Consider the following 17,263-nt stretch of genomic DNA (forward strand, 5'->3'; position numbering starts at 1 on the left):
TTGGACATTATTTTTTAGGGGGGAAACCTAGTCTTATACACGGAAAAATATGGATGTGTGTGTGTGTGCGTGTGTGTGTGTACACACACACACACACACACACACACACATATATATATATATATCAAAAGAAAGATGAGGAGCAGACAGCATACATTAAACAGGAAGGGAAAACAAGCCGAGAGGAGGATGGAAGAGGAGGAGGAGGGGGAGAAGAAGAAGAAGGAGAAGAAGGAGAAGGAGATGAAGGAGATGAAGGAGAAGGAGGAGAAAGAGGAGGAGGAGGAGGAGGAGGAGGAGGAGGAGGAGGAGGAGGAGGAGGAGGAGGAGGAGAAGGAGGTGGAGAAGGAGAAGGTATAGGAGAAGGAGGAGGTGGAGAAGGAGAAGGAGAAGGAGAAGGAGGAGGAGGAGGAGGAGGAGGAGGAGGAGGAGGAGGAGAAGGAGAAGAAGAAGGAGGAGATGAAGGAGAAGGAGGAGAAAGAGAAGGAGAAGGAGAAGGAGAAGGAGAAGGAGAAGGAGAAGAAGGAGAAGAATTCAAAAGCATTAAGGCCAGCTGAAGTTTAAAAATAAAAGTTAGCTTGGCGACTGGTCTCCACTGGGATATAAAGGCAGTAAGTAAATAAACTCAGGTCACAATCCAGCACACACTGAGTTTCACACTGAATGGCACCCGGTTCAACTCCCACCCTTGGGGCTAACTTTGGAGAGAAAGGCTATTTAACTAAGCCATTGTTTCTGTTCCGGAAATCAAATTTGTGAGACACAGATTTCCCGCCCTCGAGAAATGCACTCTGGCTATGCTGTGCCCCGTTCATCCCGGTTCTAGGCACTGTTTTAGAAGTTCCAAAATCCTGAATCTGGGCCCAGGAAAATGTTGCAAATAGCCAGAACTCTTCTTCCAATGAGATTTCAAATAAAGGAAGGGGGTCGAGGAGGAGAAACAAGACACACACAAACCCCAAAAAAGAAGTGTGCAAAGCAGAGTGATAGGAACCTGACTACTGCCAGCTCAAGAGCAATGGTCCATATTTATTTTATTTCTTAAATTGCTATACTGCCCGTCATCTGAGGATCGCACATGCAGCGGTACTTTGGTTCTCAAACTTAATCCGTTCCAGAAGTCCGTTCCAAAACCAAAGCGTTCCAAAACCAAGGCGCGCTTTCCCGCAGAAAGGAATGCAAAACAGATTAATCCGTTCCAGGCTTTTTAAAAACCACCCCTAAAACAGCAATTTAACATGGATTTTACTATCTAACGAGACCGCGGACCCACAAAATGAAAGCAATAAACCATGTACTGCAGTCACACAATCAATCAATCAATCGATCAGTAGTTGAACAGGGTTCGACACAAAAAGAGAAAGAGCCGCAAAAACAGAAACGCAAAATAAATAGCAAAAAGCAGACAGACACTCAAATCGGAAGTGTGGCACTCAAATCGGAAACATAAGACTCAAAACGGAGCACGTTTGGCTTCCGGAAAAAAGTTCGCAAACCGGAACGCTTACTTCCGACTTTGCAGTGTTTGGGTTCCAAGTTGTTTGAGTGCCAAGGCGTTTGAGAACCAAGTGACCGCTGTGCTCAAAGAATCATATATGGGGAGGAAGCATGTGCAATTGTGCGCATTTGTGGAAAATAGCGTAAAAAATACGCATCAGGGAAAGTTGCTAGACAGTTAGGAGAGGTCCACACCGCAACGCCGGCAAACGTTTGCAAGGACTATTTTTTTAAATAAAATACAGTTGTACCTCGGGTTGCGTACGCTTCGGGTTGCGAACTTTTCAGGTTATGAACTCCGCTAACCCGGAAGCGCAACCCAACACGTGCGTGATTTGCGCATGCGCAGAGCGTTTTTCGTGGGTTTTTTCCCGGGGTTTTTTCGGTCTGAATTGTTCGGGTTACGTCCTTTCCGGGTTACGTACTGAACGAATTGAGTCCGTAACCCGGGGTAGCACCGTAAAGTCACCCTCTAGGGTGCAAATGTAGCAAACCAGACTTAACACTGGGGAAACCAGAGCTGCACAAATTCATCCATCGCCAGTTCCTTGACAGAGAGATCCCAGACAGAACCAGTCTCTGCTAGGTGCAGAAAGTATCTGGTTTAGTTACATACCTGAATTACATACAAAACAAAAACAAGGCCAGTCTCGTACTTCTGGGCGCCGACCTCCAGCCCCCATTCATCGGCCAGGCAACTTTAACGGGCTCCAACACAAGCATCTCTTTGCGTTACGAAACTTCTACCTGGAATTTCTGAATTGCACGTGATAAGCCCATCCCTAACTGGGAGACAGCTGCAGCGCCCTGTTGCGTTTTAACGGCGCTGCAGAGATAAACAGATAACTCACGTAGGGTTTTGTTGTTGTTCAGTCGTTCAGTCGTGTCCGACTCTTCGTGACCCCATGGACCAGAGCACGCCAGGCACGCCTATCCTTCACTGCCTCTCGCAGTTTGGCCAAACTCATGTTAGTAGCTTCGAGAACACTGTCCCACCATCTCATCCTCTGTCGTCCCCTTCTCCTTGTGCCCTCCATCTTTCCCAACATCAGGGTCTTTTCCAGGGAGTCTTCTCTTCTCATGAGGTGGCCAAAGTACTGGAGCTTCAACTTCAGGATCTGTCCTTCTAGTGAGTACTCAGGGCTGATTTCTTTGAGAATGGATAGGTTTGATCTTCTTGCAGTCCACGGGACTCTCAAGAGTCTCCTCCAGCACCATAATTCAAAAGCATTAAACTACGGAATTCCCTGCCACAGGAGGCATTGATGGTCACTAACTTGGACTGCTTTCATTCTACTCATGTAAAAACACCAGGCAGGCCCCACAAATAACCCAGAGATGCATTTTAAACAAAAGCACACATTCTACTCATGTAAAAGCACGCTGATTCCCGGACTGTCCGCGGGCCGGATATAGAAGCCGATTGGGCCGGATCCGGCCCCCGGGCCTTACGTTTGCCTACCCGTGTGCTAAAGCAAAGTGTGTATAAAAATGCACACGTTCATGAAGACGACATACAAAAATGAATCATATTAGGGGGAGTCGCTCTGCGAAAATGTGTTTACCGAGCAAAATAAACAAAAATCAGGGCTATTAGGGGGAAATGAATTTTCACGAGGACTTTAAAAAAGCAAAAAAAACAACAACAACCCGGTGTGGAAATGTGGAGGAATCCGCTTAAGATTGTGGAATGTTTGCATTCCCTTTCCTTTTCCGAGAAACCGGAGAATATATATATCCCCGGAGTCAAAACTTGAGCCGCTCGTAAATTCCTCAACGCAGCAGCCCACCTTGTAGGGTCGCTGTCATGATAAATATGGAAAGGAGGGGGAAGACACGCTTTCCGTCCTCAGCTCTTCTGGGGGGAAAGGTAGGATTAGGACACCATAAATAAATGTGCTGCACAGGGTTATCTGACAATTTTTTGCCAAGGATTCTGTAATGGACAAGATGGGTATCTCTTTCTGTTGACAAAGCCGTCGCTTGCTGCCGTGTGAGGAGCAGGGAATTATTATTATTATTTATTTATTTCGCTGGCAGCGCAAGCAGCCACAAACACACACAGAAAGAAAGGAGGGTGTGAGGAGATGTGGAATCCAGAAACGGAACTCGTATTTGCCTCTGGAGTTGCCACTTTGCAAGCCGACTGTCTGGCCCAACGTACAGGCGAAACTCGAAAAATTAGAATATCGTGGAAAAGTCCATTGATGTAAGCAATTGTCTTCATTAGCTACTGGAGTTTAATATATGAGATAGACTCATGGCACGCAAAGCGAGATACGTCAAGCCTTTGCTTGTTATAATTGTGGTGATTATGGCTGATGAAAACCCCCAAACTGAGATTGTTAATTTGGGGTTCTCGTCAGCTGTACGCCATAACCATCACAATTATAACAAATAAAGGCTTGACGTATCTCGCTTTTCATGTTGTGAGTCTATCTCATATATTAGTTTCACCTTTTAAGTTGAATTACTGAAAGAAACTAACCTCTCCACGATATTCTAATTTTTTGAGTTTCACCAGTATTTATTTATTACCTGCATATGGGATACTTGAGATCCCAAGGGGCTCCAAGACGCCCAGTTCTCTTCTCACCCCTTGTTTTATCTCACAACAACCCTGTGAGGTATGCTAGGCTGAGAGACTCTGACCCTGCGTCGCCCCACGTGCTTCATCGCTGGATGGGACAGATTCGAACTCTGATCTCCCAGGTCCTTAGTCTGATACTAAGGCATAGGCAAACTCCGGCCCTCCAGATGTTTGGGACTACAATTCCCATCATATATTAGCTTCACCTTTTAAGTTGAATTACTGAAAGAAATTAACCTTTCCACGATATTCTAATTTTTCGAGTTTCACCTGTAGGTTCCTGCTTTTGATGGGGAGGCGGCTAATTTGACAGGCGTAAGAGAATCTCGTCGAGATTCCATTTGGTTTCTTCTTGAAACCTTTCTCTCGGATTTGGGTACCAAACCGAGAAACACCAGGACAGTGAGATTGGACACGTTATTGAGAAGAAAAAGGAAGGCCTTTCAGATCTGGCAAAGAGACAGAAACCGTGCCACGAAGGGGGGGGGGGAACCCTATGCCAACGCTAAGGCTGAGGTTCAAAGAAGAACCAGAGAACTGAAAAAACACCTGGTGGATAAAGAGATCCGGCACTTAGCCGACACTCAGGATGCGCAGAGATTCTTTAAAAGCCACAAAGACCATCTATGAGCCAATAAATCATGGCATATGCACCCTACGCTAAGCAGATGGTACCACACTTCTGAAAGATAAAGAAGCTATTGCACTGCGATGGAAAGAACGTTACCAACATCCCCTTAACCGCAACTCCCCCCCCCCTGTAGCTGCTGAGGTCCCCTCGCAAATTCCGCAAAGAACAAGTGAGAGGTGAGCTCGTGTTACCTCCAAATCTGGGAGACTTGTGCACAGCTGTAAACCAAATGAAAAGCAACAAAGCCAGAGGACCCGGTTGGGATACCTGACTCGTTGTTAAAACCGTGTTTACGGAAGGCAGTCTTTCTCGGCTACGAGGGGTCGCCAAAGGGAAGCCCACACCACACCTTCCCTTCGGTGACCCCTCGTAGCCGAGAAAGATTGCCTTCCGTAAACACGTCAGGTATGCCAAGCCTTTATTTGTTATAATTGTGATGATTATGGCGTACAGCTGATGAGAACCCCAAATTAACAATCTCAGCTTTGGGGTTTTCATCCGCTGTGCGCCATAATCATCACAATTATAACAAGCAAAGGCTTGACGTATCTCGCTTTGCGTGTCATGAGTCTATCTCATATATTAAACTCCAGTAGCTAATGAAGACAATTGCTTACATCAATGGACTTTTCCACGATATTCTAATTTTTCGAGTTTCACCTGTATGCATCACGACGACAAAAGCTACGACGTGGTTTGCATTCCCCGCGGTGCCGACCCGAGCTGTGCGTGCATACCTATAGACTTAGCCAGCCTTTCGAAACCGGGGCGCCCCCCCCATGACCCGCTGCTTTCAAAATGCACAGAAACCATAGGTGTTTTGAAATATATCTATTAAGATGCACGTGGCAGGCAATAGCACGGATATAACTGAACCAACAAACATGGGTGGGAAACTGACAGGAATGGGCTGGTGTTTGTTTGGTTGTTTTGTTTTTGCAAGTGGACCCAATCGCTTGGCGCGCAGAGCTTTCTTCAAGTAGGTTGAACTTGAAATAAAGCTTTTTAAAGGTTCTTTTCTTGGGGGGTCGGGGTGGACATGTAGCCGCACAGCGATGCTGGGGGGGGAAGAGTCCCATCTTTGCTCCGCAAAGCAGCACGGAGCTTCTCCTTCATTTCGAATTCAGCACAGAGACGGCATCTGGATGCCAAATGAATAACCTGTGGGGAAAGGAATTGTGCTCCCCAGAGAGAGAGAGAGAGAGAACACACACACAAAAATATCTACTTGGAGAAATTGGACCTTGTTTGCATCTGCCGTTTATTAACGGCGAGGGCCTATCCACCTCGGAGAGGCGCTAAGCGGATTTAACGGTTTGGAAAAGGGGGTGGGGGCAGGCCAAGGAAACATTTGAAGGGATTTTGAGGCTTTCTTTTTTAAGGTGTATAACCTTTTTCCAAAAAGCACGAGGAAAATATATATAAAAAATGGGGCGAGGAGAAGGAAGGCAGAGGGAGAGACCTTCTGTGGGGTGTGGGGGATGGAATTCAGTTCCTACTGAGTCTGTTTTATGGGAAGATTTGTGTACAGGGGCCCGGAGGCGAACGCTTTCCTGTGGGGGAATTCTGTGATGGAAAAGAAGGTGACGTGGACGGGCCGTGGAGGAGGGATACCGAGAATCCGCAAAATGAACAAATTACTTAGTTTATTTATTGAAGAATACATCTACGAGGAGAGCAGGACTGTGTCTAGATAGATAGATAGATAGATAGATAGATGATAGATAGATAGATAGATAGATAGATAGATATTATTACGGCCATTGGCCCATCACGCGCGACTTTTCAAACAACATATGTATACTTAGCCTTTCTACTTAGAACTTTGAAAGGACTTTAAAGTAACAGACTAAGCAGTAAATTTACAACATAAAACATCACCCCCTATTTATAAAATTATAAAAACTATAAGAACTATAAAAAAATTATAAAAACATCAATTAAGGTAACACATAATTACATCCTCAGTCATGATTTAAAAGGAATGTCCAATCCGCCCAGAAGTCCGTTTTTCTTCTTTTGGGATAGGACGGTGATCAGATAGCCAAGACACGAGAAAGAGGAGATATCTCAAAAGCACACAGAACAAACTCAGTCGGTCTCTAAGGTGCTACTGGAAGGAATTTTTTATTTTATTTTTTGTTTTGACATTAAAACCCATCGGTCAATTCTGTGAAGGGAACCTGGAAAAAGGGGGAGGGAAGCATCCGTATTTGAAAGGCCCATTATCTGAGTGATCTGATGGATCCTACGCTGAGAAGGGCTCGATTTCATGCCATCCCTGCAGCATTCCTACAGGGTGTATTTTCCAATACCCCTCTGGATCTCCGACTCTGCCCGTGCAACAATGGAAAGATAGAGGACTTTATTCACTTCTTCCTCTACTGCCCACTATATGCCTCAATAAGATCCAGGCTTCTCCCTCTAATCCCGCCGACTATCGCCAGGGACGATGACCGCGTGAAATATCCACTGGCGGATGCCAACCCCTTGGTTTCACGTGGAGTGGCCATCTACATATTACAGGCCCTGAAACTCAGGACCACCTTTTTGGCCAACTTCCCTTAGCCTTAGTCTTACGTATATTCCCAACATGGACACTGTCGTCACGCCCGCTAGCGCTTTTTATTTTGTTTTATCCTGTACGATTTTACTTCCAATTGTTTTAACTGTATCTGTTGTATAATCGTGTCTGGCTACTACTGCCTGGTCTTTTACTATGCGCTACGGCCATAGGGCTAATGCAATAAATAAATTGATTGATTGATTGGTATTTGAAAGTCGTTGGGGGGAAAAGTTTGGGAGTTGTTGTGGCCCTCGCTCCAGGCTACCCTAAATAACAAATCCGAGCTGCGTCACCGATGCTTTCACCCTCCTCTTAAACCACATGGACCGAGATATTCAACCCACGGGGTTGCAAGGAACCGGCACATCTGCAAGGGGTGGCAGGCAGCCATTTTGCTTGCGGCGGCCTGGGTAGCCGTTCGGCGAACGCAGCAGACCGGCTTGCCCTGCCAACGACAGACGGCGTACTTGCCCGTACGTCCGGGGGGGGGGACATTTCGCGGGGCGAGATATCACCAAACCAGAGAGACTGCAGGCGCCATGTCGTGGAAGAGCCTTTGGAGAAGATGAAGACGGCTCTACCCCACCCGAAGGTGCCTCGGATATCGGATTCAGATTTCGGCCGTGCCAATTAAGGCAGCGGAGGACGTCCAAGAAGCCTGGTCCCCCCCCCTCGTAGCCCAGTTCTCTGCCCTTGCTGGACCCAGAGCGACAACAGGTCTCGCCCCGCTCGCAACCGGCATTTGGGGCAGTCAGATCGGACTTTGGTCCAAGGAGGAGCCGTTGAAAGATGCCCTCGCACGGTTCGTTTTCAGGCGGCCCCAAACCTGCGAGGCCGTTCGTTCGGGAGGAGGAAGGAGAGCAGGCGAGCTGGGACTGGTCTGTGTGAATTTTCGCGGGCCTTCCGGCCCGCCGGGCTGGACCTGAATTGACCCAGAGAAAATCGCAAAGGGGTGGAGCCCCTCCTAGGGCTGTGGCTCGGTGCCAGAGGGTTCCAGGTTCAATCCCTCGTGGCGTAGAATCAAAGGATTGTAGAGTTGGGAGGGAACCATAGAGTCATCTAGTCCACACCCCCTGCAATGCAGGAATCACAACATGGCGGGTTGTGACGGGAATGGACGTCTAAATGGAGAATTTGAGCTGGACACAATGGGGTCAGCCCCCCCCCCAAACCAGCTCCTCGGGGCCGCGTTCCCCAGATCTGGCCAAACATCTGTCTATAACAGGCATGTCCAACTACCAGCAGATCACTGGATGTCTGTGGCAGATCACCGGCAGATCAGTGTGTCCCCCCCCCAAGAAGCCAAAAAAGTTTGGCTCCCCTAAAAAAAAAGCTCAACATCTTTGCCCTGCACCCCTAAAAAACGGGGCTTTCCTCTCTCTAAAAAAAAAACCTCAACAACTTTGACCTGATCCACCAAAAACAGGGTTTTCCTTCCTAAAAAAAAAAAAGCTCAACATTCCTTTCCTCCTCCCTAAAGAAGCTCAACAACTTTGACCTGAACCCGCCCCCCAAAAAAGGGGGTAGATCACTGCCAGTTTTTAACTCTGTGAGTAGATCGCAGTTTCTTGGAAGTTGGCCACCCCTGGTCTATAAACATCTGCATTCTGGTTCCACCCACGAACAGCCCTGGGAAGCCCACAAGCCGGTCGCTATCCGGAAAGCTTCCCATCTCCCTATCAAGATGAGCGGCTTCAGTTAGATCCCATCAAGGATACAGATAATGAAATCGCCCGCAGGAAGACCCAGCGAGTCTCCTCCACAGGGCCAAGCTGTTTGCACCATCACAAACCCAGGAGGGGCAAATGTTTTCCCCCCAAGAACTTCTTTGTGGACAAGCCTGGAGTCGACAACCACATGTTTACAGCCAGAGGCGACTGACCATCACGTCAAAGTTTTTTTATATATATAAAGAAATATATATATATATATAAATAATGATGATAATAAAAAATTGGAGGAAAGGAAACACTAAATACAGGCCAGGGGAGCAGAGGAAGATGAAATAATGGGATGTACCTGTGTTGACAATTGAGAGAGAAAATAGCCGGCCATTTACCCGTCTCTCTCTCTCTCTCTCTCTCTCTCTCTCTCTCTCTCTCTCTCCCACTTCCACAGAGATTGATATATATATATATAAATGTGGGGGCCTTTTCAGGAATTACGTTTGTCGGCAGGAAAACTGTCATTCCGGAATTACTCCAAAACTGCCCATTACGCCGTTGCAGGTAAGGATGTAGCCAAGAAACAAATCTTTGCCTCTTGTTACGTTGGAAATGATTTATCCAATCATGCCGGCCACGAAGAACTGGAATTTGCTCGGGCTTCTCGACGGAATCATCGCCCCCTTTTCAGAACAGGGCCGGGTTTTTAAGAACTTTTCTCTTGCAAACATATCCGTGCACGCGCACACAGCAATGATTTTATCAACACAATTTTAAATAAAAAACAAAACGTGGTGATTGGGGTGTGTGTGGATATGCCGCGGCGAGGCTCCTCATGGGGTCTTTGCCACGGGACCACATTCATCCAGTGCTTTACCAGCTGCACTGGCTCCCGGTGGAGTACAGGGTCAGGTTTAAGGTGCAGGTTTTGACCTTTAAAGCCCTATGCATCTTAGGACCCTCGTACCTAAGGGACCGCCTCTCCTGGTACGTCCCAGGTAGGACCATAAGGTCCTCAAATAATAATCTTTTGGAGGTCCCGAGCCACAAGGATGCTAGGTCGGCTTCAACTAGGGCCAGGGCCTTCTCAGTACTGGCCCCGACTTGGTGGAACGGTCTGTCACAAGAGGCCAGGGCCCTGCGGGATTGGGCATCTTTCCGCAGACGGAGCTGTTCCACCTGGCCTTTGGGTTGGTTTCAGTTCAACCCTGATGTTTCGTTCTTTTGGTGTGACTGGTGGGCTACTTAAAAATGAGGCTGCAGTCTAGATTAAATTTTAAATTGCATTTTAATCTGTATTTTAATGAATTTGTTTTATGTTTTTGTTGTAATTTTATTGGTGTTAGCCGCCCTGAGCCCGGTTTGGCGGGGAAGGGCGGGGTATAAATAAAAATCTATTATTATTATTATTATTATTATTATTATTATTATTATTATTATTATTATTATTATTATGTGTGTGACTCCGCCAAAGTTGATTTGACCCTCTGGTGGTGGAGATGCGATGGATCCATCTCAGAATATCGGGCTTTATGGAGAATTAGGCTCCAAGCACCAAGGAAGTATTCTGTCCTAATCATTAGAAGGAAAGATTAAAATAAAAAGAGTCCGAGAGGGGGAGGGGAAAGAAGACAAGCGAAAGGCAGGAACTCCTGGTGAAATCCTGAACACACACACACAAAATTGGGACTGTAAAACCCACACACCCTTTTTCGGGTACCTTTCTGATGGCAAAGAAAACCAATTGCGGTGCCCTGAGATATAAAAAACATGAGATTCACTGCCTGCCGGCGGTCAACTTCCATAGATCCAGTGAGGAAATATCTGCCCTCCTCCCACCTCAGTACCCCCCCCACCAACCAACCAACAATTCCACTATGTTTGTGGCACTGAGGTATTCTCCGCGAGGCACGCAAACCAATATGGAAACTAGTCTTATTCCAAGTTCCGGAATATAAACATGGCGGCCGTCTTCGGAGACGGATCTATGGAGGCGCTCGGCCTTCGATTCCGGCTCAGCTTTGTTTTGGGGATTTTTTTTGGGGGGGGGTGGAATCACCATCCCCTACACACACACACCCCTTCATTCGAACCCAGAAAAGTGCATCCGTCCCGGCCCATGTACCTAACCCGCCCCTCCCGCTGTGATTTCAATCAACAGCCGACGCACGAGACATATTTAATAAACATCTCCCCACGTTCTACGGACCCACAAGCAACCACATAAAAACACGGCGGCGGGTCGAAGATATCAAGGATGCCTGCGGGTGATCTAAAATTGCGTTCGGAAGGGGCGACTGCTTCCCGCGTCTCAATTTACAATTGATTTTTAATTTAGACGCAATTATCAAGGAGGGCATCCCTCTCTCTCTCTCTCTCTCTCGTTTTTTTACCGGGTGAGCCACATGTGCCCTGGGACGGAAAAGTTGGCTTCCAGATGGCAGGGATAAATCGGGGAGGATGGGATGAGCAAAGAGATACAGATAAAACATATGAACATGGCAAGGTTTATTGTTTTGAATGATTTCCCCGTCTCGCAAAGAGAGGGATATGATGCCATCCGATGGCATCCATTACATGGATGCAGATCTTTCCTTTTTTGATTGTGAGACAACTGCTGGTCTGCGATGGACAGATCGCCCAGACCAGAATTGCCAACTTTTGGGTGTGCATATATTTTGCCAATCTGTGCTGGGTCAGTACTAGGCAAACTGGGTCTTCTTTCCTTCAAATTCAAATTCAAATTCATTGCAGCTATAAGCCCATAAAAACATAAAATATGGAATATATGACATAAAGTTACAGCAAACCATAGACCCTGGAGTCATAGGGAAACAAACCACAGCACAAATACAAGTTTTAAAATTGCAACCAGGGAGCAGAAAACAAAAGTTCCATGGATTATTATTATTATTGAAATCTTTCAGTAGTGAGAATCGCTGTCCTCAAAAGGAAATATGGGCTAATCGGTGTTATTCAAATGCAGAGGGCGGCCTTTCGTTGCTCCAGTTTGCAGGTCGCCGCCGCCTGTGAAGACCTCGGGTGGATCCCACACCCTTTGGGATCCGCTCTCCCCATGTGGGACCAGCTGCTCATGCAATGGGCCCTTTCAGGCCGCTAGACTTTAAGGCCACAGCAGACCCATTCCCTCATCTCACGCCCTACAAAACGCGAAAATTCACAGCATCGTTGGTTGGGTGTTGCTACGGTCGACGTCAAGAATCACACCTGTTTTGTATCTCCCCCACCGCCACCTCAAAGAAGCAATAATTGAGGAAGGGGGTGTTTGCAGGGGTTTTAGCTAGCAGAGGAGAAGATAGCAAAAACACAACAACAGAGGAACCGTGGGATTTCCTGTGCAAACGCCACCGATCTGAAACCAAACCGAGCAACGGTGCAAGATGCAAATTCATACCAAAAGTATTAGAAACAGAAGAGACCACAACAGCTTAGGACATGGGTAGGCAAACTAAGACCCGGAGGGCCGGATCCGGCCCAATCGCCTTCTAAATCCAGCCCGCGGATGGTCCAGGAATCAGCGTGTTTTTACATGAGTAGAATGCGTGCTTTTATTTAAAATGCATCTCTGGGTTATTTGTGGGGCATAGGAATTAGTTCATATTCCACCCCCCAAATTATAGTCAGGCCCCCCACAAGGTCTGAGGGACAGTGGACCGGCCCCCTGCTGAAAAGGTTTGCTGACCGCTGGCTTAGGACAAGTCCACGCTAGGTATGACCACTGCTGGTTTTAGGTGGCTAAAATCCACTAGCTTCCTTCCGTCCCACATTTCCATATTCTTGCTTAAAAAAAAAAAAAAAGTTTAGACCCTCGCCTCCACCAGAACTACACTAACCCACAGGTATTGCTGCTGCCGTGCCAAACATTAATTTGTTCGTGACAGGGAAAGACGACAAATTAGGATAGGGTCCCAAATAAATCTCCATTTCTTAAAAGCTATGGATCGTATTCAACGTTAAGTCATAACTCAGAGAGCAAATCCATTGAAATCAAGGGAGATGGTTGTCTTAGGTCCGGCTCAGTTCCGTGAGTCTACTCTGAGTAGGATTCGGGTCGGACAGAGCCCTGCATCGTGGGCCTTGGAAGAGAGGCAATCTCAAGGTTGATAAGGACGCATCAGTTCTCGTTAAGCCAAGAAATCATCATAGTGATTGGACAGCGACACGAGGAAATCTTACATGCAAATATTACAAAAAAAAACCACATTGCCGTCCCAAAGGATTTTCACCTTTGCAGCGAGAAATTTTAACACCACACAAACACAGGCGGGGCATCTGTTGTGGTCTGAAGGAAGGACCACTGGCCCTTGTTTGGATCAATACCACGTATATATATTGACGACAAAGAGTTGAAGGAAAGGGGGAAGGTGTGGACCCCCCAAAAAAGCCCGTTGCAAAAAATGCAAAAATCACCCAGGGAAATATAATCCCTGCGAAGGTCGGAGTTTGCAGCCCCCAAAACCAGAGTCACCCCCCACAAAGAAGAGCGCAGAAACAGGGTATTTTCTCGATGGGGCTTGGAGCAGCCTGGTTGTGGGCAGAGGAGATGCCACAGATGCCCGCTGGGTTATGGGCAGCCCCAGATACGTTTCGTACCAGACCCGGCCCAGCTGGTCAGTAATTCAGGAAGCCGGATTTGGGGAGGCCGAGACAGCCTGGCAAACCGGCCCCCCTTTCCCCGGGCGCGACCCGCTACAGAGGTCCTCATTGAGGTCACAAATTCCCCTCAAATTTTAAAAACATTTCATCTCCGGGATGAAGACCCTCATTCATAATGGCAGGAAACGGGCTAGGGGGTGGGGGACACAGGGGGGAGATAGAGAGAGAGAGAGAGAGAGAGTCATTTTGCTATTAAAGGTTCCCCTCGGAGATTTCTCACAGAGAGTGGGGACCAGAAGGGGGGAAATTATCTTCCACTGAGATGTGGGTATATGTGGAGAAATGGAGAAAAATGGGGGGTGGGTGGGTGACTATCTCTGAAAGCTGGGCACCGGGCAAATATTTTTATTCTACGTTTCAACACATCCCCCCCAGGATTCTGCACAACCGGAAAGGTTCGTTTTTGCATCCGCGAACAGATTTGTTTCGTATTGTTTGCTGCCCATTCGGCAGGTAGCCGAGTGGGCCCTGCGACGATGCCCATCTTTGCTGGTTCCGCCGAGCAAAGGGACGGGAAGAAGGGTCAAAGCCTCTGAAGGCCCCCGGACTCTCGAAATTTTGCGCCCACAAATAATTCGGCACCGTTCCGGGCAAAAAACGGCCGAAGCTTTCTATTTAGAAAAATTACATATAAATTAAAAAAAAAAGAGTTCGGCGGAACAAGCTCCAGTAAGTGGCCGATTTAACACACCTGAGGAGGTGGTGTGTGTGTGTGTGCCACAGCTTGTCTAAAAGCGCATGAAGAAAGAGGGTGCCCCCAGGGTCTTTAAGCTTTAAATTGGGGGGGGGGGTTTACGAACACCGCCAACATATCCAAAAAAAAGTTCAGAGCGATGAGAGGCAAACTCACGTTTTTCTCATCGCTCTTTCTCCTTTAATTTAAAGGGGGGGTTTCAAAACAAAAGGAGGAGGAGTGGGGTTGTTTGCTTGTTTTTGCATCTTTTAAATAAAAAATAAAAATTACCTGCTGCATTTAAGGAAGAGGCTGCGGGGTTTTGGGGAGGGGGGGTTCTGTCGATGGCGATGAGCCGTCAGAATTTTGGATATGGTCCAAACAGCCCGTTCTCAACTGCTTGAGACTTCAGAAAGCTGTTCCGAGCTCTCGAGGAGAGAAGGGCGACCATCCATTTCTGGAACCGCACGCTTGCAGTGGACAGAGAAAGAGGGTTGTTGTTTTTTTCTTGAAAGAGCCACACGGCCCTCTCTCCACCAGCTGATTGCTCTAATTCATGTCCACATTGTAAGATCTGGAAGGTGGGGGGGGTGCCCTTCCACTTTGGGGGGTGGGTACCAGAAACGGGCGAAGCAGCACACTCGAGATTGACCCAGAAACCAAATCCAAAAAAGGCGGCCGGGACGTACCTGAAGTTCATGACCAAGGCTGTAGGTCGTGGACTCCCTCGCCCAATAAATCTTTAGAAAGCAGAGAAGGATGGAGTGGGGGGAATCTAAGCCACTTCACCATCGTATAAGAGAAAACCTTACAAAGCCACGATCAGCTTCGCTAACCTTTCAGCGCTCCATAGAGAGAGTCGCCAAGCTTTCCAAGCAACTTAAAAGTATCCTCATGGAGTCTGTGGCCACAAGCCGGTTTGGAAATGGATGCTGTTTACTTTATTTTTTATTTTATTTTATTTTTTAAAAAAACACTTTTATTTCCCTTCCAAGATTCTTCAAGGAGTTAGTCATTGTGCAAGAGATGGTTTTGTCCAGCAGGTTAGAGGTTGGGGGACACACACACACACACAAGGAAACAGGTCAAGAACTGCCTCCATCGTGTGTTTGTTTGTGTGTGTGTGTGTGTGTAAGAGAGAGAGAGAGAGAGAGAGAGAGAGAGAGAGAGAAAACTGGTGTTTTAATTTGACAAGATGCAAGCCTGTAAGTGACGCGTAATTGATTTTACAGTCTGCAGTTCTGCTGAAAACTGTTATCATTTTGTTCCTCTTCGCTGCCCAGAATTACAACTTCCTAGAATTGACTTCTGGAAGAATGATTTCACACACACACAAACACACACACACACCGCCACCACTCTTCGGTGGTTCAGATTCCAAACGCAAAACAGCTGTTAAGAAAAATATATATATTTCTCTAAACCCCACCACCACCACCACCACTGCCTCAATCTTTTTTACATCTGGCTTGGAAGGGGGGGGGGGGACAGGCGACACAGACCGCAGCGAAACTTCTCGAACTTAAGCCTTGAAAAAAAACGGGAAAACAGATAGATGGAAATATTCAAACAGCTATATAGGTACATGCACTCAGAACCTCAGCCTCAAGACAAACTGGAAAGTGCACATCCCCCCACCAATTCTTCAAAATAAGGCAAAGTAAGTCCAGCCAAGTACCCAAAAGTTTGACAAATAAGCGGCATACCGGTTATCCTAAAGAGAGCAACGATATCATCATTCATGGAGAGATAGATCAGAAATGAGCCCCATTGAGTTCAATGGGGCATTCTCACTGGAAACTGTGGGTGGGTGGGTTGTAGGGGGGATCACTTTCCACTTAGCGAAGAATTAATCGCAGAGGGTTGTACCCAACTAAGTTCTGCTCCTTTGGAATTACTGGGCTGCAGTTAGCCGCGTCCATTAAGTTCAATGGGTGCAAACGCAGAACTTGGGTCTGAACGTGAGTTTTGTCTCAACAACCTAGATGCAATTCAGTACACAGGGGCGTGGGGGGGGGGTTAAAAAGAAGGGCATCTCACACAGATATAGCAAAGCAACCCTCTTCTGCTTGCAAGTTTTGCTTTTGAGACCTTCTTCTGATTTCTCTGGAATTATTTACCACACACACAGACTTGTGGGTCAAACTTCGTCCAGGCCGTTTGTGAAAACGCTGGTTTTCCTGGCCATGACTTTGAACGACAGACAGACAAGATAATAATTATTAAAAAACCACACTTTTAAAAACCTTTCCCCCTTCCAACAGTGACATCATTGGCAAGACTGGTCTTCCTTTTTACATCATAATAATTTCCGGGCAAGTCCGCAAGGCTCATTTGAGAAGGACGAGAAGATTAAAAGATTCTCAGCCTGTGAGATTTATTTTTTCGCCCTTCTAAGCAGAAGTTTCACCACCACCACCACCCCCAATCTTCCAACCCAAAAATATATGGACCAATAATAATAATAATAATAATGCACAAACTATAACAGTGCCTTGTGTACGTCGTTCCTTACAGCCGCCGCTACCCCCAAAACGTGCACACCCAAAAGCTGACAGGGCAACAGTCCCCAAGGTCTAAAACATGCAATAAGACGGGGGGGGGGGTCTCCTGCTGTCTCCCCTCCATCCTACCTGGGGTTGCTTTTGTTCCAGTACACCGCATAGCGATCCGAGATAATTTTGCTGCTGTCGTCCGTCCAAACGCAAACCCCAACCAGGGTCACTAGCAGCGCAGCTACTTCCAAATTCAGCATCGTACCCTTGTTCTCCTCCACTTTCTTCTACCTCTTCTCCCCTTCTTTCTTTCGTCCCCCGAAAAGCAGTGGGGGTTTTTTTGTGTGTGTGCGTGCGTGTGTTTAGGAAAAAGGCAAGCAGGTCATTGCACTTTTTTGCACGCGCGTTTTCTGGCGGATAGCTCTTTCGGCGAGTGCGGTTTTTCGGGGGTGTTAGGTCTCCCCCTGGAC

General features: G+C 47.1%; 1 protein-coding gene across 1 annotated transcript in view; it reads right to left on the bottom strand.

Annotated features, from left to right (window-relative positions):
• Positions 1 to 17,054, bottom strand: part of EFNA2 (ephrin A2) — a 132,263-nt gene extending 115,209 nt beyond the window's left edge. Inside the window, exon 1 of the mRNA XM_033136802.1 lies at positions 16,932 to 17,054. Coding sequence (XP_032992693.1) covers positions 16,932 to 17,053 — 122 coding nt within the window. The 5' untranslated portion in view covers position 17,054. The remainder of the gene's footprint in view (positions 1 to 16,931) is intronic.
• Between the last annotated feature and the right edge of the window lie 209 nt (positions 17,055 to 17,263).

Source organism: Lacerta agilis, chromosome 18 (assembly GCF_009819535.1).
Source record: "Lacerta agilis isolate rLacAgi1 chromosome 18, rLacAgi1.pri, whole genome shotgun sequence".
Classification (NCBI taxonomy): domain Eukaryota; kingdom Metazoa; phylum Chordata; class Lepidosauria; order Squamata; family Lacertidae; genus Lacerta; species Lacerta agilis.